Genomic DNA, 23,048 nt, shown 5'->3' with positions numbered 1-23,048 from the left:
CAGCCAACAGAATAAGAAGAAAATATGAATGCTGTTGAAGGTTGTCAGGCAAACAGATTCAGGATGCTTTCCCTCAGGCAACAAAATAAACAAATGAAGCCACTGTGGGGGTAAGTTCTGAAGTGTTTACAGCATTGTTGTGCATGCTGAGCACAACAGAGTCCTTTACAGAAAGGGATGGAGCTTTAAAGAAGGTATTTCCAATAGTCAGATAGTGGGATTCTAGAAGGGGCTCAGAAAAGCCAGCACAGAGCCACCAGGCAGATCAACAGGAGCTAGCAGAGTTCAGAAATACAGTAGGTGCTGGCGTAGCTCCTGGATAGCTCTACACTGGTTAAATTTACTTTACATGAACTTTTCTTTGCCAGTTCATTGATTCTGGAGCCACCAAAACCCTCCATGTCTTAGCTCTCTCTTCTAGACTGCTAAGGCCTCACTTTACTTTTCTCATTAAGAAAGGAAGAGCTTGGATCAAATTTGTGGTTGTCAGCAGACAACGGAAAAGTGAGACTCAAAGCGATCACTTTGGTTGCCTCAAAGAGGAGCCCTCTAACAACCTGTGCTTGGCATCTTGGATGGGAAGCATGACCAGGCCTCGAGAGAGGCTGACGGGGACTGGGCGTTGCCAAGGCCACAGCGACTGCGCCCAGGCCCTCTGCCGAGAAAAAGGGGAAAAAATAAATAAAAAACATAAAAGGCTGTGGCGACCCAGACCCTGCCCACCAGGGTTGCGGCTGTTCAAGCCTCTGACTGCAGGGAGCGCCTGAGCCTGCCGCTGCCGGGGAGAGGGCAGCAGGGAGACTGCCTGCCCCCAGGGGGAGAGGCTGCTCAAATGGTGGCTGAGCACAGGGAGGAGGAGGAGAGAGTGAGGGGCATCAGGGTGTGTGAGCAGGACACTGCCTGGTGGAGTAACCCCCTGGTGTGCCAGGGAGAAGGGCACCGGGGGGATGCTCCCAGAGGGTGGTGGAGCCCCTGCCCTGTCGCTGTTGGACGGAGGGAGGAGGCTGTCAGGGGGATTGGGCTGAATGATCTTTCAAGGCCCCTTCCAATCTCTAACATTCCATGATCTAGAAGAATGATTTATATATTTTCCCCAAGATAGTATTGCTAGTAACTAGGATGCAGCGCTGGTATTCTGCTAAAGGTACTTTCATTGCTGCAAATAGGCTTCTGACTTAATCTTTCTCAGGTTATCCAGCAACTTAACCATCCTGATAGCCAACGTATTCAGCCAAAACCCCTCTTAGTTTCAATATGATCTACCTCCAAAAGTTCCTGTGTGCCAGCTCAAATCATTCCTCTTGGCCCTTCTGGGCACAATCTGTGCACAAAAATCCTGTTTTGAATTCTCCCTCAGCCAAAACATAACCATACAGCTGCTTCTTTTTTTTTTTTTTTTTTTTCCCAACCCTTGCATTTTTTCCATGTGCTGTCCACACTCCCCCAATTCTCTCCACTGGAGTCCAGCTGATCTTCCCTGCACAGTATCCAATTTTTCAATTGTCAGTGCCAGAATGCAATGAAGTAGGCCTGACTCCCTTATACAACTTACTTGGAATTAAAGCAGAAACATCCCTTTGGGTTTAAGCAGAGGAGAGAAAGACTTCCTCTTTCATGTATGATTCTACAAGAATGAAGACCAAAACACCTGCATCTCTAGGACCCATATTGTAAGCAGCTCCTTTTTTTTGAGCTTCTACTTGTTTATTGTATGTGTACACATGCTTAGTATAGCCACTACTACAAAACAGTTCCTCTTGTGGGCCTTTCTAGCTGTTTTCAAATGTTTTTATTTCATCTTTTAAAAAGGAAGGAGAGAAAGAAAGAAAGAAAGAAACAAACAGAAGCCCAGGCAAAGATGCAAGTTTCCATAAGACTCTTAATAACAACATAAGACCAGAATTACACCAATTAACTGGTCATGCTTTCAGAATATGCTGTCAAATTTTGTCATTACTCTGCTTGATTAGATTATTTTGCATCTCACCCTGAAAACGTTAAATGCAGGCTACTCTAAGATGCATCTGCTACAGCATAGTTTGCAGCATCCTCCTCTGTTCTAAGAGGCAGCTCCAAGCACTTCTGATGGATGCAGCCCCAGCTGTAGGACAGTGAAAACTGTCCTGACATGCTAGTCTGGGAGTCTTTTTTAATTAAAAGCAGCAAGATGTTTCCCTGACATATATTTAAATTCTATTTATTTAAACTTTCTATAATCTTCTACGGTTTCTGCACCATGCAATTTAGTAGCAACCCTGTATTTCTTTGCCATATTATTTGTCTTTCTTTCTGTATTCTCATTTAAGACGGACTGATCTGCATGGATCGTCGGTCAATAGGTACACATACAGGTTCATCAGGAGCATCTAATCTTTATGGAATACAGCCATATGCCCTCTCTCAACTCAGTCCAGTACATGTGCACATCAACATACCCAATACATGCACATCAGTATTGTATATATGTTGACATATACAATATGCATCGATATAAGTTTTGTTCACTGTTGAGGACAGACACCACCAGAATTAGGGCCCTAGTCCAGACAAAGGGACCAACCTGCCAAATGCTCTGCTCTGGATCCGGATACAGAAGCTACCATCTGTAGGATGATTCGATTGAGGACATATGCATTATTCTAGGCAGCAGCCCAAGTCCTCTTGCCTTCAAGTACGTTTTCCCCAGGGACTGACAATTTTAGGCAAGACATCATGAACAAGAGATGCTGCTGCCAAGGTTGGGGAATGGATACATGGAGGTACCCCACATTGCCAGTAGGTCAATATTAAGTAGTAGTATTGTTTCATGTTTCCTGCCCCACCATGTTACTTCAAGCCTGTGATGACTTAATAAAGACATATCCCAACACCATAAAGAGCTAAGATGGTTCCTGGATATCTCCCACGCTACTGTATCTTTCTCTTAAAGATTTGCTAACAGCCAATAAATTAATAGTTTCACAATTTCCAATTGAAATACTTTCCACGGGAAGCTGATACTTTCAACTAAATGAAAATTGCTATGGAAAGTGCCTGCTTCTCTGAAAGGAAAGTTTCTCTGTCAGAAATGTAGGAACTATATTCCTGCAGAAACTGCAAAACTCAGCTGTTTTGGTATTGCTTGTTTGGGCTTTCTGTCACATTGTATTTTTAGACACAGGCATTTTGGTTAATTTTAGCCAAAATTTCCAGCTTCAGTTACAGAATTTACTGCTCTTCACAGTGTCACATTGATGTTTCTCTTTGTCACAAGTGCTTCTTTAAATCTCCTCTGAGTATATGCACTGCAGTGTGTATGATTTTTTCTTCCTCTTCTCCCCCCATTGTTACTTAAGACTGGACTTTAATGGCTCAACATATTCCAAGAAGCATTTAGGATAAATGCTCTGTCAAAGACACTTATGTACACTTGAGCCATATTGTGTTCCGTATGAATCATCACGAGTATTTCACAAACAAGGGTGAATCAGACAGAATTTCCAAGTATATTAAATATAGCTTTTTCAGATGTGGTCTCCTAGTCCCACAATTAATCCTCCATACTGAAACTCATCTCATATTTGGACCATGTCATGTCTGCCCCACCAGGGACAGGCGCATGCTCCTAAGACTTTCTCCTAAGGAGGATAACAATCCTATAATGGAGCAATCTCAGCCAATTTTTGTCTGCAGGATGCAAGGGAAAGGTTAACTTTGCAAACTTAAATGGTATCTCACCACTCCTTCCAGTTTTATTTTCTGAGATATTTGTAGACCTCAAGCAGAAAGAGACCTCATCTAAATCTCCAAGAAAGAGAAGTCTAGGGTAAGAAGGAAATGTTTCACTGCTTGAAGACAATTTCGTGACATATTTTAGCTTATACTAACAAAGATAGCCCAGAGCACAGTAATCAATCTTCCTTGCCTGCTTTACACTTGATCAGATGGATGGAGACGCTTGGGGAATATCCAGTTGTTTTTTACCTACTCAGCACACTTTCCAGAGTGTGTAAAATGCATCTGCTACATCACATCTGGTCCTTCAGGCAAAACTGAAATCCCACCTGAAGAAGAGCAGCCTTACAGAGAGGCCTGAAAAATGAAGCTGGTGGCACTTTACTGCTCTGCGATGGAAGGGCAACCAAAACCCCATGGAGAGAAAAATTCAAAACAACTATACAGGAAAATGACCGGAACAATTTTTCTGGAAAATGGGAAGAAATTGTGGTGCCTCTGATCTAGTAGTTTTAAGCAGCTGTGATATGAATAAAGTTCATAAGTGAAAAAAAACAGCCACTGAAGTTCCCTGTGTTTCCAAACTCATGCCACGGATGCTTTACAATGCACTGTTTGTCTGGAACTTGCGTGGGAAAGGGAGGTACCTCACGCCCTCATCCACCTCCTGTACTAATGCAATAATTTTGCTTAGTCACAGAAAAAGGGAGAGAAAAAAAAAGAAAAGGAAAGAAAGTGATTAATAATCTGCAGGCAGCTGCTTACTTTCCAATTGGTTGTCCAGGAGGGGTGTGCTCCACTTCAAATCCTGCTTGTCTCAGTACATCAATCACAGTGTTGTTACCCAGGAAGTGACCTAAAATACAGGTAGAAAATAGCACTGTCAATTAAACTGCTCCTCTCACTCATTTGACTTTCTCCTTTTGCAACAACAGGTTTGGGAGGTAAGGTTACCAGAAGCTAGGCTAGCTCTAAAAGCAAGAAAGGCACATTATGCAATTTGTTGGAGTTGTCTCAACTATTCACCACTTAGCCCACTGCAGCCTTTGGCAATGAGCAGGGGAACAGACACCATACAACCTGATACGATCTTCTGTCTTATTTACCCCTCCCAACCCTCACATGATCAAGGGACTGGGCGTATAAACCCAAACCTTTGTGTTCTTTTTTAATAGTGCTTGATTGTCCAGGAGTCTGCAAATTGCTACCATGGAAATTTTTATTATGTGCATGGACTAAAGGTCCTTCTAACATGGATATCCAAGTGACCCTACAGTGGTGAAAAGAATATTATTTGGGCATTGACTCATGAACTGGAACAATTTACAGCCCCAGATGTCCACCCTGCCCATCATCATTCATGGACATCTGCTTATGAAGAAGCTCTGAAGCTGCTGCACTCAGTGCTCATCTACCTCAAATGGCTGCGGTTCAGAAATTGCTTCATCAACCACTCCGCCACCTGCACGGCAGGGCTGGGAGGAGCTGGGATGGTAACCTTATCTTTTCCCAAATGTGAAGATTTAGTCCTGTAAACCAGTGCACTTTGCTACAAGTGTAAAGGTCGCATTCCTATTCACAGAAGTAACAAAGAGCCCAGTAAGTATTGCAGCATGTATGGGCCTTGAAAGAGTTTACTTAAGGGAATCCTATACACTTGAGGTCTGAACCAAATCCTGCCGGAGTCAATGGGAATCCTCAAAGGGCTTTGGGTACAGACTCAATAAGGCAATGTAATCCCTCCAAAGCTTTCAACTTATTGTCAGAATTCCACATTGTGCCTCGAACCCATCCTGAAAACAAAAGTAAGGACACAAGATCTTCACTAACAGGTTACACTGAAGTCCACGTAGCCCCCTCACCTGTCTCCAACTGTGGCCCATGGTAAATTTTAAATATGTATAAATATATAAATGAAAGAGAGATAGAAAGGATAGAACAATCCTCCCCCATTGTGTCCTTTAGCTTCTCTCTCTGCATGGCTGGGTGACCCCCATTTACACCCAGGTCATCACGTCTCGCTGCCAGCTCTGAATAGAGCAATTCACCATGAATGTGCTCAGGCCTCTGTCTCCGTCTACTTTTTGCCCCATGACATCTTGCAGCAGTGAGTTCTCCCGCATGCAAAAGTGCACTCCTCTGGCTTGTTTCAAGCTTGCTGTTTAGAGAGTGTGTGTTTGTCTTACGAATGGAGTATGTGCCTTCAGGAGATGCCAAACTACCCATCTCCACTGCAGAATCAAACATTTTTCTCAATAAATAAATAAATAAATAAAATAAATAAAAGGCAGGTGGGACATACCCAAGTCTCTCCCCATTCATGCCACTATGTAAGGAGTTGATGCAACTGTGAGCAGTCAGCCCTAGGATACTTCACCAATGCTGCATAAAGTTGCTATGAATTTGAGAGTAATTCAGTCTCCAGTATTCCTTAAGCCTGCGTCTCTCTGCTTACACTGCCAACAAGGGCGCTAATTCGCATCAGTTGTGAGAATGATGTAGTTGTATGGCTTTTAGTGCAACTTGCAAGCAGTGGTAAGAGCTTTTTAGCCAAAAGACGTTTCTTTAAATGATTAAACGTACATTTGCAGAGCCCTAACGTGTTCCAGGATTCCTCCACTTCCTTTTAAGAAAACTCAAAATTTGATTTTCCCCTAACTTACTTATAACAAAAGCCAAAGGAGTAGAGAGCAGTCCCAAAAACGTGTTACATACCCTCAGAGATTTGAGAAACGAGACATTTGTGAGTGATTAACTGGATTTGATCATATCCTGTTTTTTTATGCAGTGGCCAAGGCAAACAATGGCCCCGATTCTGACACTGGCAAAGTGACACTGAGGAATCAAAGTCAAAAGTGTCAAGGTCAGAGATGTTTCTGTGTCCATGCTCACTGTAGTAGAGCTCTACTTTCCCTGAACCAGTCCTAAATGCCAAGAGATTTCCTAATGGAAAAAAAACTGTCCTGGATCCAGCAAATCTTTGACGTTATAACAGTACAAAAGAATCCAATTTTAACTGCTTTAAGCCCAGAAAAAAGCTCTGATTCCTCATCCACAAAATGGCAGGCCTGTCAGGAATGTCAGCTCCTGAGCAAAGCCTGCGAATCCCTTCCAAGCAATGGATGAGGACCAAAAGGTGATATCTCCTGGCCTTCCTTTCCTGCCTTCTCTGTTGAGACCATGACGAAAGCTGATAACCCTCTTGGCCTGGCGACCTGCTGTGCACGACAGCAGAGGAGAACATGGACTGTCCAGCAGCACATTTTTCACTCTGGTTCTGGATGCATGCAGAATTTCACTTTTGGCCATATGGCAGCAAAGCCCCACAATGCTCCAGAACTGGAACAGCTCATGATAACAATATTTATTATGCAGACACCTGTTCAACAAGACTTATCTCAATATAGCAGCCATCAGTTCCAAATGCAGCTCATTGCCGAAACAAGATGGACCAGAAAGGGAAGCACATTCAGCATGAATTAGGTCAGCAAAAAACATCAAGTCCCTGCCTCTGGCTGCCAACATGTGCAAACAAATATGTAATAATTGCCAGATTATTTTTTTTATATAAAAAAAGGATGAAAAATCCTCAGCAGTGGATTTTATTTATATAAACACACATGTACTCACACTGTTCTTCATATGTGTATATGCATATGTGCACGTGCATGCATATATCTGCTTCTGCTGAAAACTTTAAAGATTTCTCTGCCAGGCCAGGAAATTTCATTCCAAAAGGCAAAAGTCTCACCACACACAAACAAGTAAAAACTATTGAAAAGTTTGTTCATCCAGAGGTAGATCAGATAACTTAAAGACACAGAGGAATGCTCTTGCTGCTGCATCACTATTCCCTCTTCATTCTAAACCTGGATAAAATACTCCTGCAGTATTAACCAAATTTACCATGACAGCTGATGAAAACTGTATCCAAGAGGTCAGAACACCAACTACCTTGGGAATTCCATGCAAGTATGGAAGTAGGGGAGGAAGTGAGAAAGCAGACAGAAAAGATTTTCTAGATAGGGACTTGATGTGAAAGTCTGTACCCGAGTAGAGCCTCTCCTAACAGCTTAAGTTTAATAAATAATTCCTGCAAATAAAATGCAATATTGTGACATCAGTCCGTTACATGTTTGTGCTTAGGAAATTCATGATGATACCAGGCAAACTGCGCAAGTGTTCAATGAATTCTTAAGTAAAACTTAAGTAAAATGTTGGAACACAATATATATATACACACACACATTTTAAATTTACTCTGTTACTGGCTCCAGCTTATCAAGAAAGGTGTGAATGCAGTCCTTCTGCCCTCTAAGGATAAGGAAACACTCCTGAGACTTACTTGAGGACAAGGCCCAGTGCTGAATAGACATTTCAGAGTTTGAACAGAAATGCAGAGGGCTGGCTGGAGCGTCTCACTGCACACAGTGGGAGTTTCTAGGTTAAATTTGATGAGGACAAGATTTTTGTCCTGTCTCTTGCACCTTGTTTTTCTCAGACAGAGGATCTAAGACTGGAAACACTGGAAGAACATGTTATACAGCATGGCTGCTAACATTAATCAAACATCTTCCATCCCTGTTTTTTCTTTTTAATTAAGAACCGTGTTTTGAACTACACAAAGCAGATGCACGTAACGTGTTTCCTTATCTCCCCAAGGTTTCATTTTTCACTGGTAGAAAGAAAGAATAAGCAACTTTGTTTTTTATGAAGAGGTTAAAAAAAAAAAAAACACAAACAAACCATGCATGGTTTCCTTAAAACACGTATACACGCTTCTGAAAAGGCACATTTTCTTCCTTTCTTAGTGGAATATGCTGGGCAAAAGGGGGGTGGGGAGAAAAATAGACTTCTCAGCCACCTCTTAACAGTCACAGTTATGCATTTTCTAATTGACCGTAGAAACTAAAGCTCTCCTTTACCATCACAGACATCTTGGTGACCCCATCAATAGCATATCTAAGCATAAGATTGCATCCCTCAAAAGTTAAATGAGCTTGGGTGTTCCTACACATAAAAATACAAATTTGTTTTGATGGCAGAAACAGGAAAATGTTTCTAAGCAAATGTTATGTACTTTATCTAGGTTTAGAGATCTACTACAAATTACTTCGTCTCTTCGTTTCACGATTCTTTGTTCCATAGCTTAGCAGGATAAAGGGGTACAAAGGAGCAGGAGATAATTCCCTCACAAAGGACCTCCATTGCCAGAGCCTTTGAAGTCGTGCTAAAAAAGCCTTGCTAGCCCATTAGCTGACACACAGCAGAAACCTGAACTGTTTCCATGCACACTACAAGCAGAGCTATTTTCTGCACAATTAGTCATAAAAAGGGCCAATGTAAACTGTGTCGGGAGGTCTCAATTCTTTACATTCTCCACACAGTGAATCAGACGTTATGTATAACGTTTTGTTGCCATTTAGACCTCAGGCTGCTTTGCAATCAGGAGGCAGCAGTCTCTATTCCTGTTTCTCTCTTAATGCTGATTTTCAAGGCTCTTGGCACCACCAGCGTGTTTATGGCAGTTAGACTTCACAAGAATTAGTGCGGGCAAAATGCAAATGCCAGAAGCTGCACATTCACAACTGGGGCAAATATTTACTTGTTCCTTTGCGTGTTGCCTCTAGAAGCATGCCGTTTCTCTTACTCTGTGATGGTCCAACCAAATATTCTGGGAGGTTGAGTGATGAACACACCAGGAGGAGGCTGCAGTAAGGAGCTGCAGCAAACAATTCAGGCAGTGAATTTTGTCTGGGTTTGCCATACGGCGTTTGACTCTACACCAATGGTCACTCGATAACGACACGAATTTCCTGGGGGAGCCACGTTACTATTTCCTGCCATTGCAGATGTCCCAGATCCATGATGGAGAACCAGTTTTGTGAACAGACCTTCCAAACTTTTATTTCCTATCCACTCTGCCTCCATCACGATAGGTGCTTCTATCCTTGCATTAAGTCATTTTTTTCTAATGAGTATCATCCTCATCCTTTGAAAACTAGCGGATCTTTCACTTTTTCTTATGGTGACGCACTCAGGTTTAGACTGCTATTGCTGCTAGAGGTTTGTTTCCGTCTTTCTAAACCACTTATCTGAAATCTCACTCAAGAGACAAGGATTACTTGTCTCAAGCACACCTTGGCAAGGAGCACAAGGTAGATTTACACACATATCCTGCTTTTTCAACTTGTATCTAGATGCAGCTGAAGGTTTCCTCCAGCCTGAGTATCCTTCTGCTGTGAAGCATCTTACCAGCATATAACAAAATGATACCTGGTTAACAGATGAGGTAGGTGGTAGAAGGGTGATAAAGCATTTAGTGATGAGTATGTTGCTAGGACTGCCTGAAAAGTTTGATTTTACATTTTACTGTCAACATAAACAAAATTCATGCTTGTGGAGACCAAGCGAGGGAATTTTCCAGAAAGGGTCCCAGTGTTCCCACTCGTCACATCTGCATGAAACAAATCAGGCTGTACTCAGTGACAGGGAATGGAGGATGCATCATACTCATCAGTATCCCAAATGCGTCCCTACCTCTGTCCCAAACAGACCAGATGTAACAAAGGCTTCCTGGAGGCTGGTATTCAGGTGCAAATTGAGAGCTGCAGGTTGGGCTTTCCAAAGAGAAAGCATCTTTAAAAGACACAGCACAGAACTGGGCATGCTCTGGGGCAAGTGCTGGGCAGTAACAGTGCCCAAACATGATGGACAATGGAAGGGATGAACCGAAACCCAGCCAACTCAGACCACCCCCTGCAGGTCTGCTGATGCTACCCCCCAGGGTCCTTCCCATACAGGAGAGTGCCCAGCACTCAGAAAGAGCTGGGAACTCTGCACCTCACCTTTCCCAGAAGCCTGTCACCTCAAATTGCTGCCTTTTCCCCTGCTGCAGGACATGCTTTTGCACTTTGAAATGTCAGTATTACGCAAAAAGCTGGGAAGGAAAGCCGGGGGTGCAGGGAATGAGCCTTTCTTCCTCCCATGTTTTGGCAGGAGCGTGCCTTAAAAATACTTCTGTACAAACCATGTGCAATGGTCTTGTAAAGCAGGCTTTCATCATAGCCTCCTTACATCATGCCACCACTTCTCCAAGGCAGATGGAGAAATCATTTCCCTCTCTTGTTTGATGTTGTTATTCTCTGCAGTTGTGAGGAACTGACTCACAGCCACTTTCAGACAGTCACGGGAAGCAAAGCAATAAAACATGAAAGGCCAAAATGTGCAGCACTTTGGACGTCCAGCAATTCCCCCATGGCTCTCCATTCTTTCCTTGCATGTAATCACTTCTCTTCCCTCTTACCCGTGAGCACTTAGAGGACATGCTCTGGAGAAGGGCCACACCATAGCCGGGTGGGAACTGCAGTGACAAAGGGCCAAAAGTTGAGGGGTCATTCCAGACTGACGGCAGGGTAGTGGAGCAGAGATTTGTGATTCCCTGGGGAGGCCTGGAGAGCTGCAGTGTAAGGCTATGCTCAGAGCATCTCAGTCTGAAGGAGGGGCACACTCCCACTGCCTAATTCTACTTTCTTGCTGCTCCTCCATGTAATAAAAACTCCTTATGCCTCTCTCCCCCTTCTGCTCTTCCTCTCCGCTTAACCTCCATGAGCATCCCTCCTGTTGAGGGCATGAATTCTGCAGGCACATAAATGTCACACACTGGAGGACCTCCTCTGGAAATAGCCTGAAGCACGATGCACAGAGACCTCAATGGGGCCAGCCCAGGATGGGGCACGATCCTCTTCCCTCAGCTTATCAGTTTGGGACCGGCACTATGCTGGCACAGCTCTCTGCTTTCAGACCCAACACGGTGCCATCAGGGTGGCTCTGCAGAGCCAACACCCAACAGAAAGCTCACTTCTCTCTTCAGGCCTACACCATCTGTTTCACTTTGGTTAAGAAAAACAACACAAGCGAGAACTGAAGTGAGGTCACCTCCCTGGCACATCTTCTGGTCTCTGTGTCAGACCACAGCAACAGCTGAACTCAGAGCAGGGTTCATCGCTCTTCATACGTTTCTAATGAAGTGAAAAGTCTGCGTTGGTTGGTCTCACTGGAGAGCTCAGGCACCTCCACAGAGCAATTCATTTCACCATCTCAAATAGCAGTTTTAGGAAGGACACATGCCCTTTGTGCAATTCTCTCTCCATCGACCACGAGTTTAAACAGCTCCTTCAGCCTCAGCATCAGACGTATCAGACGTGATACGACAGCCCACCAAGCTGCCCCACCACTACCCAGAAGCTCCTGAACACTGCATGGAGCCCTTCCATCCTTTCTCTCCATCCTTCCCTTTTCTGCCCTGTCCCTCACCTTCCTTTCTGTACCAGGGTTTGCAAGGGAAGGGGGCTTGTGTTGATCTCTACCTGATGACCTTCTGGGGCTGCTTCATATTCTAGCTTTTCCTACATGGCATTAAAAGTGTTTCCTGTGGACAGAAGGTCCAACAGTTCTTCATGACCCTCTCAGTACTTATTCTCAAGGAAATAACTCATGGGTATATCAAGGATTCAATTTTAAAGGGCAGAGGGAGGTGGATGAGTAGCTCACAATACCTTATTATCTCTGGAGGTTTGAGGTATGATGAGTTCAGTTCCTTCCTGACCATACTAAGCATGTATAAATTGAAGAAAAAGGGCCTCTGTGAGCAAGCAACAATGCCTACAGCTTTGAGGTGTTTGTTTTTCTAAAAGGTAGTTGTTGTATGAGCTGGAGCTATTTACCAGGACAAAAAAGTTGTAGGAAGAAAACCATGTGGACAGGACTGAAGCATTTGCCTGTGCTCCTCGTGTGCCCCTCTGCAATGGGCAGGGCCAATACAAAAAAAGCTTGGGAAATTTAACCCATCCACAGCAGCATGAGTGCTTAGTAGCTCTCCATAAGAAACAGTGGGGAGGACCCTGGTAAGGATCTGCCCACTGATCGTATCATCATCGTATCATTAGGCTCCTCCTGGCACATACAGTCTGCACAGGTATGGCTCTAAACCGAACTAAAACATCTATAACATCGCTGTAGTGTGAGATTAAACCACCCAGGACAGTTTGCTGGTAGCAACGTCCACAGCTCTGACAAATCTGTGAAAAAACTCCAGAAGACTACAGCCAGGGTGTCATTTTCTTTTTGAAAACAGGCTCAAAAAGTAAAAACCAAGCTCCCAGTTGACAGGATATGAATCCTCAGTTATTCTTTCTGGTTTTGACCTCACTATTTTAACAGACCACTGATTTCTTCATGTTTTCCAGGAGCCCCTTTCTAGTGGTTTACTGGTATTGTGGCAGCAGCATTGAACCGTGATGTCTCACAAGTTAAAAACATGGCAATGCCATAGCACAAAACCAGCGATTCCTCAGAAAAATGCTGGCCTTCAGATGTTTATGGATAAAGATGAACTCTGTGTAGGAGCAGAAAGTACCAATGCCTTCTAGCCAATTTCTTGCGCAGTGCCCTGCATAGGAAAATGGAAGCCATTTTACCAGACTTCATGGGAGAGGGGGAAAAAAAAAAAAAAAAACCATCAAAAAGGAAAATTTTCAATAATATCAAAGCCTGGCCTCCTCAGTCAGTATCTTATATATATATTTATATATATAAAAGAAAGCTTTGCATTTTTAAGACCATCGATGGTTCATCTTTTTCCAAGAAAAACCCAGCTGGCCACTGGGTGTCACTGTTGTTGCAGAAAAACACAGCGGAAAGTTCACAAATCAGGCTGTGAATAAGGTAAGGAGAAGTCACCCAAACCTGGGAAGCGTCTTTTCTTTGAGTTAACTGGTACAGTGCTGATGGCACTTGGAGGCTGCCCTGCCAGTGCAAACAACTGGAGGCAATGCATGCTCCATGGCTGAGGTTTCTACCATCATCTGAAGGCAAGTCCCCTGCAGAGCTCAGGGTGCAGAGCTCACGGACCCCAGTTCAGTGGTGTACAGATAGGCGTCCCCTGTCCTGCTGGCTCCCCTCTGGCTCCGTGTGCTGAGCTGTGACCCTGCTGAGCACGACATGTCCACCCTGCCCTCCAGTTTGGGCTCAGTCTTTCTACCATATTGTAGAAAACATCACAGCAAGCATGTTTCCAAGCTTGCCCTTGCTCCTGGATTAAAAGCAATTATACATAGCCTTGCTCTGTGCTTTTAGCTTGTCCTGCTGAAAGCGCAGTTTAGCGCAGGGTATGGCTTTCAGGGTCTGAGCTAGCATCTCCAGTGAAAACGGCTTTGTGTTACATAGACCATTTACTTGCTCTGAATTAGTCTAAGAATTTTCAAACTGCGCTCAACCACAGAGAGGAAACTTGCCCTGGAAGACCTTCCTGAGCCTTTTAATTCAGCTGATGTCTTTCCATTATCACAGAGAACCTCAGCAGTGTAGGAACTGGGCTTTCTTGAGGGGTGCTTTGGGGTTGTAGACTACAGCCTTTGACTCTGCAAAAGCAGAAGGAAACAAGCCAAAAAAAACTTTTCAAACTCAGCCCCTGGGGTTAGGGCATTGGTGCACTACCAGGTGCAGGTAGTGCTGCTGTGGCATTTCAGGAGCTACGCATTGGGTCTTCCTGTCTTCCACTCAAACTCAAGGCTTGATGCCTGCTCTAACATAACTTGTTTTGATCTCCCTTGTTTTGTGGGTTTATATACTATTACCCTTAAGGAGAAAATAAAGGCACGGATGCACAACATGTGTTGGTTAAGCTGCTTAACAGGATGTTGGAAGATCCTGAGATACACACATTGAGGGAATAGATATAGAATGCATCCATCTGGAGATCCATCTCTTCTGAAGTGCAAAGCATGCCTAAAGCTGCAGAACAAGAGAAAATTGATCTAGAAAGTACCTCTTTTCATCCCTCTAAACGTCAAAAATCTAGATTACCTCTAGCTGAGAATGATAGATCAGATCAGCTTTGATTCTGAGGGATGTTCATATAAATTAGAAAAAGGATCTCCATAGAGCATCTCCACCGCAGTATTTTTAGATAAAAGTTAGGAAATTTTTGGTTGTGAGTTTTCTTCCTTTTTTTTTTTTTTTTAAAAAAAAAAAAAAAAGCAAAACAGAAAAAAAAAAACACAAGGGGAAGGAAGGACAGTCCTCTGTTTAAAGGTCCCATGGTGGAAGGAGTGGGGGTTCCAAGCCGGCAATGACAAAGCCACTACTAGGCAGGGACAATAAATCCCATCTGTTATGAAAGAGACCATCTCTGTAGTGAGAAAAGGAGCATAAAAAGAATCCTACAGTATTAAGAGATCCACTCTCAGCTGTAAATGTATGAATACAAACAATATCCCTCCCAAGCTCATATGCCACCTGTCCTGGATACTGCCTGTTACAACATGGCAGTGATGAGTTTCCTCCTGCAAATACTTCCACTTGTAAGCTGCCTTGTGCACGCAGTCACATCAAGCATCCACATTCCCATGCACAAAGGTTACCTTGCTCACAGATGTTAAATTTAATTGACCTCAAATCAAGGGAAGCTGTATTCCTGAAGTACTGATTTGTACATGTTATGCCTGTGAGTACTTTTTTTATATCACAAATACATTCCTAATTAGACCATCAAATGTGTATCTACATTCCATCCATTACTATTTGTCTTAGTGAATTCCACCCACACAGATCTATTCTCAGCCACATGGCCAAACATCCTGACTAATTTCAGTGTAGATTTTTTTTTCTGTATAAATGTGTATGTATATAGAAAATCTGTGTGTTTATACATTTTGAGCAAGTAGAAATATTTGATTTGAATCACCACTGCATTACTCCAGCTTTACACTGGTATAAACACACACTAGTGGTTTTCACTGTTATCTCCTGCTGCCGAGCTGTGAACATTGAGGAAGAGAAGCAGCAACGGAGATAAGTGCATTTTATCTGAATATCTTTCTATAAAGTCTGCTCACTGGGCCAAACTTGAGTTAAACCCAAAAGAGGGAAATCCAGTGGTCCTGTTTTTTGATTTTTTTTTTCCCCCAAGACATGGATGTCCACTCTGATAGGTGGTCATGTTCAGAAGTTGAGTTATTATGGAAGTTTAGAAACCGCAAAATATACACAACAGATTTTGAAAAACATTGTGGTTACGTGGGTTCAAGCGCGCTTGAGGAATATGTTAAAATCCAAGCAAACAATCTATTCCTATGCCTCTGTTCTGTTAATACACAAGTGTGCACACACATCACCAAGCTCGCATTCCAATTTGTAGCTCTGTTATTCACAGCATTCATTAAAGAATAACAGCCCCTGTTTGACTATCATGAAGCAAAATTGTTCACACATGTGGACCGAATAGACACACCAAGGCTGCACCCTTATGGTTTCTGAGTGACAAGCTTAATAAGATTACGCTTGATCTTTCTCTTAATAAAGCTGGATGACATTCAAGCAAAGCCTGGATTTTGTTTTAATGGCACATTAAGGGAGCCCAGAGCTTGGCACAGCTGGAGGCCTGAACCATCGAACGCAACTTGGCACTGCCAACATTCCGTTGTGATCCCAACCTCCCAGACCTCACATAATGAATATTTATATCTCTGTATACACACACACATGTATTAAATACCTATCATTAGCTGGTCAAGGTTAATGCTCCTGATAATAGAGAGGGATGTAATACCAAGAATGGTGAAGGTTGTTTTTATTTTTATTTTTTTTTCTTTTCTTTTCTTATGAATGACAGAAATTAAGCAGCCCATGGTTTATAGAGTCTGCAACATGATGGACTGCTTTTAAACCACACATTCCAGAAGGAAGGAGAACAACCCCAAGAAATAACAAAAGAGAAGTGTCATCACCTTACTGTTTAAACCTGAACACGGCTGAACATGGAGAATCCTGCTTAACTTTAATAACACCAGCAGCCTGAGCTGACTTCAGGGGAAGCAGTCATTTGCTTGAGATAAGTCAGGGCTTGCGTGCTTTGTAGCACTACGGGTTAAAAGCTTGTGTTAGCTGAGTCACAGTGATTTAAAACATCATTGCACTGGCCCAAAGATTACAAAAGACAGAACATAAAAATCACTTAGAGTAACAGGGAAGATAACACTGACTGTTTCTTTAGGGGGAAAAAAAAAGTTACCACTTCCCCAGTTAAGGTCTGATTTTTGGAAAAGAAAAAGCTCCCTAAAGAATAAACTCAGCAGTCCCATCTTCCCTTTCCCTCATCTGTGATGGATGTTATAGGAAGGGTGCAGCTATGCCTCTGCACGTGCCCAGGCTGGATGCCTGTGTATATTTACCAATCCTACAGATGAGTGAATGGGTCTCAGGCTTCCATGCAGAGCTCATGATAGAGCTAGGAGCTGTACAATCATGGGGTAGGGACCGTTCAGATTTTATAATTTATCCACATAAAAATTCATTTTGGGGTCAAACAAAACTGCTCATAAACTACATTTGTTGAATAATTTAAGAATACTGAGTGTCTTTTGCTGTTTCCAAAATGAAAAAAAATAATCATGGTTTTGTTTCAAAGCATTCAGAAATAACTTAACAAAATGTTATATACGTAGATTTCTTTTCAAAAAGAACACAACTGTGGACGTTAAATTAAACAATTAAACATTTTGCACAACCTGAATTTTCTTCCAGGCTTTTGTTCTGGTGAGGAAAAAAAAGTAGTTTTTGTTCATCATTGATGCAATTTTTCTTCCTTTTCCTTCAATCATCTGGTTTAGCCAACAAACCAAGACAAATTATTTCTACCACTCTAGACAGAGTGCAGGCCTCTGTTAATGCAAATGAATTCCCAACCCTTAGCCTTTCTCTTCTCAAGATCTATGTAGGCAGTACTGTAAAGCCCAAATATGATGGTGGAAACTTCCCCAGCTCGTAAGGCCATAGCCATGGACAAGTGGTACAAGAGGTTCATGCGAAGGCCAACTCAAGTGGGCCAGGATGGGCGCTTAGCAGATCCAAAAATCTCTGTAGGATGTCCCATCTCCTTCCCTTAATTTAATAATGAGAATCCCATTGAATTCAACTCAAACTGCTCAAATTAACTTCCAGGTCTGTGTACCTGTCCAGCCCTCTCTCTTTATTCTTGGCTGCCAAGTCTTACTTTGTGTGTAATCTAAACATTAGCCCCTGAAATTAACAGAAAAGTGCCTAGAAGGCATCTCCTTCACTCTCCAGACTTTCAGCTACATTAAAGATGAAAGAGCTCCAGAGCACTGAGGACATGGACTTAGAGGTGAGCAGAACACTAATGGAAAACTCTTGCTTAAACAATGCCCCATGTTATTAAGAATAAGAGAATAACTATTCTTGCAGAAATTTGGCCAAACACGTAGTTTCGCTTCAGTAATTATCTGCTCCCTTTGCTGGATTAAACTCAGATCATCCTTGACTGAAATAAGAAATTCATTGCCTGCCCTATTGGCATTTTTACATCCAAACCCTGCAGTATTTTTCATCCCACTGAGCTCCACCTATAGAGCTCTCACACTATATTTTGGCTGACTGTTCTGGGCTATTATATAAGCCCTTTGGCACTGGTCTGCCCCAGCTTTCTCCCAACCTCCACAATTTTTCTCACAGCCAAGTTTCTGCAGGAAACAAAACACTTTTCATTGAGGCCAATTAGCTCAAGAACGTCAAAAGAAAAAAAAATCAAAAGGCTTTGGGTCAGTGACAAGAGCAATAGAGAGGCCAAGAAAATGAAAGAGGCTTGTTCTGAAAATGTTTTTTACTATGTCAGAGCCAATTCCCAATGGAGTGAAACAAGAAAAACATTCCTAGAGAGGTTCAAGATCTGTCGTGAATTCCCAAGGCACATTAAGAAGTCTCACTTTCTCCGTCTCTCATTCCTTTCTGTGGTATATCATGGGGCTCCAGAAAGAAGGTGATAAGTCAAGAGATCTTTACAGAGATCCCAGACATTCAAAGTAGCAATGAACCAAGGGTTGAGGAATCTACGTCTAATGCAATGCCCCAAAGTTCCTCATATTTTTGAAAAAAATTGGAATCAAAACTCAATTTGAAAATATTTTTTGTTGTAGTTGAGATGCTGGGACTGCTTCTCTCAAGAAACAGTCACTTGGTTTCTTCAGCAACAGTGAGGAAAGTAACTGGTCTGTGCCCCTGCTATGCCATCTTTAAAAGCAGCATGATCTGCTTTCCTCCCAGGACATATTTATCCCATTACATGTCTGTATATTGATAAAATTACTGATGACTGAATTTTGGAATGAACTTCAAAATACTGCAACCGATGCTTTTCCCACCATCACCACAATGCTCATAATCAACTCTACTTCCAAGATGAGAAGCCCCACCAGACCTTCAGGCTTGTCTGTATGAGAACCAAAGATCACTTTTCAAATTGTTTGAAGTATAAATTCAGTGGATTACTGAGCATCAGTCTGAGAGGGCCCAAGGCTGCTATCATGAAAAAAAAATCACAGTTTTCCAGCTGAGCTTTATTTAATGACGGACTTTGCACTTCCTAATCTCTTTGGAAAATAAATGCCACATGGCATCATAATACACCGAGCAAGGGATAGTCAGGCTCCTAGCAAATAATTCATAATGACATCTTTTGGGTTAGTTTTTATGATGCTCTTTGTAGGACAATGCCGCAAGTTGATCTTGAATATTTCACCATGAGAACAAAATATTCCTCCTGACATCTAGCTCTGTATTCATGGGCTCATTTTTTTCTAATGATTAATTTCGAGTTCACGCAGAGTATGTTCAAGATTACGTGGATTCATATTCAGTTGACCATATCTGAGAGGATTATTTTAGTGTGCCCCAGTTTATGGCCCATGAAACATGATCCTCCTTGTCTCTCTCTTTCTCTTTTTCTCTCTGTCGGCAGTATTATTCTAACAACCAGATCTGGGAACTCGCTATCAGCATAACAGCAGAAAACAGCTATTTTTCTCTAGGAAAATCAGCTTTCATTCAATGACTTACACTTTGTATGCTCTCATTGCTAACAGCTAAACAGAACCAATTAAAGCATTCCTGTCAAAATGGTTTGAGGGAAACTCCCTTTAGGCTAAATTCAGGTTTCAGGTTTGTCAAACAAACTTGATCATTTTTCGTTTTCTAGCATATATTACTGCCCTTAGTGGTGATGCTAACCCAAACAAGACAAAGCATAGCTGAAACAGCCTGATTCTGACTGAAGCCATTGCTTTAGGTTTGCCTGCATCTCTCTGAAGAGCTGTTACCCACTTCACCTACACTGGAAGGTGTTTCCCTCTGCAATCAAAAGACCAGAACTGGCAGCACAGTGTTGATCCTGGCATAAAGCAGGCAGACGTGCCATCTAATAGCTCTGGCGATGTCTGGTCAGCTTTCCTGTCATAGTATCGTTATCTCGAGCCAACTGCCAGCTGGCTTGAACTGTGCTTGATGCATGAGGAGCTTTCAACCAAGAACACCCTGTGAGCAAATAATAGCTGCAGAGATTAACAGAGAACGTAAATTACACATAGCAATAAAATTTCATGTGCAGCCTCAGAAGATCTCAAAGCAGTTTATGGACAGGAATTAGGGTCCAACGCTGTGACCCTTACTTAACAAGTGCAAGCTAATTAGAAAGCCATCCCATTGAAATAAGCAGGGTTGCTCACAGAAGTCTGTTTAATGTGTGGCTACACAATTATTATTATTTTAATTATAATGATTTATATTGTGGTTGTTTCTCGAAGCCACAGTCCAACCATATCTCCTGGTGCTGTACTAAAATAAATGAAACTTGGAGTGTTCCTTCTCCAGGACACCCTGTCGCTTGGTGAGAAACACAGCTACCTTGGAACCGACAGATAACCGTTTTTCCAGGTCCGCAGGCAATCTACAACATACTCGTGTTTTATTACGTAGCCTAAATTCAGCAAGTCAGTTGCTGAACGACTACTTCTGCTGCATACAGCCTGGCCTGAACCAATAGGCGATGCAACTTGGTGATAAGAAAGTTGATTTAAACTATCGTCTTGGAAGTAAAATCCCTATAGGTAAGATACGTAAGATATTGAACCACTGCTTTTCAGTATCATTACCGCTGTGTCCAGAGTTGGTTGGATTTTCTTGTGGTATTATCATCCCTTCTATCCTGTGTCACTGCAACTGCATGCAGAAAGCAGAGGTTATGTACACCGTATTATTTCAACAGAGAGCGCCTTTCACAACCCCTTGGCAATTTTCTACATAGTGCGAAATGCACTGGGCTGGGTAGAATGTTATTTTTCTTTGACTGATGCTGTCAACACGTTATCTGAAGTCTACCTCTGAGTGCAAGAGCTCAGTGAGAGTGTTTGCATTGCACTTGTGCGTTACGCTACACCCATGCTCGGGCACCCTCTGCCCCATCACTCACCGATCCCACTTTCTGATCACTTGACTGCTGTTTGGATGAGGCCCAAATCTGGGCTGAGCACTGAATACAGTCAAAGCAGTCAAAGAAGGAGAGATAGCTGGAAAGTGAGCTGAAAGAAGTGAGATTCAATGAATTGTGTGTTTCTTGAGAACAGCTTTCCTGTAAATACTACACTTAAAGAAAAGATCAGATCCCACCATTTTTTCACTCATTATGGAGAACTGCAATACACTTTCTGCAGCATGCTGCTTTTGCAGATAGAGACAGGAATGAAATTATCTTTCAGTAACTAATACATACAGCACACTTTATCAAAAGATTATGAGTACCATACTATTATGCAGTAGCAACTTAGTTTTCTTTCTATTATACTCTATAAATATTGTTTTTCTACTTAATATATTCAGGGAATCTTTGAGCAGATCCCAGAAAAGACAACATACCTTAACCATGACTAGCTGACAGCCTAGGAGTAGCAAGGAATAAATGCTCTGTGCATTTTGAATTGCAGGAGCAACTCATCCCATCCAATTTTCCAGAAAAGAATTTGGCCACGAGATCAGAGCGAAAGGAGTCTCTTTGCAAAGCATGCTACTGAATCCTCAGTAACTGCAACCCGTGCTTAAGGCTCCTGAGTCACTGGGAAGGAGAGGACCTCATCGTCCCCTGACAGCTCGTGGGGGAACGGCCAGCGCTGATTCACGAGGCAGAGAATTTCTCCTGAGCTGCCAGCAGCCTCCCCCAGCACCTGGTTTGCTCTGCCTTGGCGTTCTTCCATCTGCAACCTGCGCCAACCGTCAGCAATTAAGAGACAGCGTTAAAGACCCCTCGCCAGCCCATGGCACTGGGGCTGCTGGCAGCCTGCAGGGCTAAGATGTGAGGACGGGACTGGCACAACAGGGATCGGTTTTGTTTCCAACGTCAAGCACCTTTTCCATGACGCTGTTTTGCTGTTTTCAGCATCCAGTACCTTGATCCTGAAAACTCATATTAAGAATTCTGCCTTCACACAAATGCAGATGTATTATACACGCAGATACATGAGCATGTATATATTTTCCTGCAGAGGATATATATTTATGCTTTTTAAGATGAACAAGGAGAACAGAAAACCAAGAATTCTGGGCTATTGCCCAAACCACACAGCTTTGAAATTAGTGGTGCGTTGAAAAGAAAAAAAACATACACACACACACCCAAAAAACTGTTTCCTTCCAAGAAAAGTGTCTAGGTTTTCCAATGTGTTTACGACTGATGTCTACCCACAAGAGACTAAAATCTGGGCTGGATGAGTCTGGACTGGCATACAACATCAAAAACCTCTCCTTCCTGAACCAGGGAACAATACCGTGTGTGTCTGTGCACAGAGGCAGACTTGTTGAAGAACTTCTTCCCCAAACCGTTGTATCTGCTTCTAATTTCCAATGAATCAGTGAACGTGTCTGTGTGCTACTGCTCTTCCAGTCCACTATTTTATTCACAAAACTCATCTGTCTTTTCCTTACACCTGCTCACTGCTCCCTCTAAAATGCAGCTCAGAAGTGTTCAAGTTTCTTTCTCTGGAAGAGGTTCTCCTTAGCTCTGCGTTTAATTAAATTGTATTATACGTGGTATAGAAACAGGTGAATTAATACAATGCAACAGCTAAGGCAGCTATGACTCTAATAGAGAAAGTTGGACCTACGATGAGCTCCAAATGCTGTAGGCAGTTGAAGAACATGACAAACACAGATCTGTACAAAATCAATATTATAGACCTGTAACTGCAGTCTCTCTCTTGCTACCCTGATCTTGTCTAAGTAATATCTCTCGCTAAGAGTCTCAGCTAGCATTAGCATCATTTCTCTGGAAAGCTCAATTTCTCCCTACTGCAATGGAAACTTTCCTCAGTATCAGCTACATCTTTTTGCACCCTCAGCTCTGAGCCAAGGAATTACTGATCTGAATCCCCACTAAGTCGGAGATCCAACACAGCATTACAAATGGAGCAGAACTACATACGCCATCATTTCCC

The 23,048-nt window shown here is 42.6% G+C and overlaps 1 protein-coding gene across 2 annotated transcripts in view; it reads right to left on the bottom strand.

The window, feature by feature from the left end:
• The window catches only part of TRABD2B (TraB domain containing 2B), a 279,252-nt gene that overhangs the window by 43,251 nt on the left and 212,953 nt on the right, over positions 1–23,048 (bottom strand). For both annotated transcript variants that reach the window (XM_068690372.1, XM_068690370.1), the window contains exon 5: positions 4,480–4,570. In XM_068690372.1, coding sequence (XP_068546473.1) covers positions 4,480–4,570 — 91 coding nt within the window. The remainder of the gene's footprint in view (positions 1–4,479; positions 4,571–23,048) is intronic.

This window comes from Anas acuta, chromosome 8 (genome assembly GCF_963932015.1).
Source record: "Anas acuta chromosome 8, bAnaAcu1.1, whole genome shotgun sequence".
Taxonomy (NCBI): domain Eukaryota; kingdom Metazoa; phylum Chordata; class Aves; order Anseriformes; family Anatidae; genus Anas; species Anas acuta.
The sequence above is the reverse complement of the archived record's forward strand: the minus strand, read 5'-3'. Positions and strand labels throughout refer to the sequence as shown.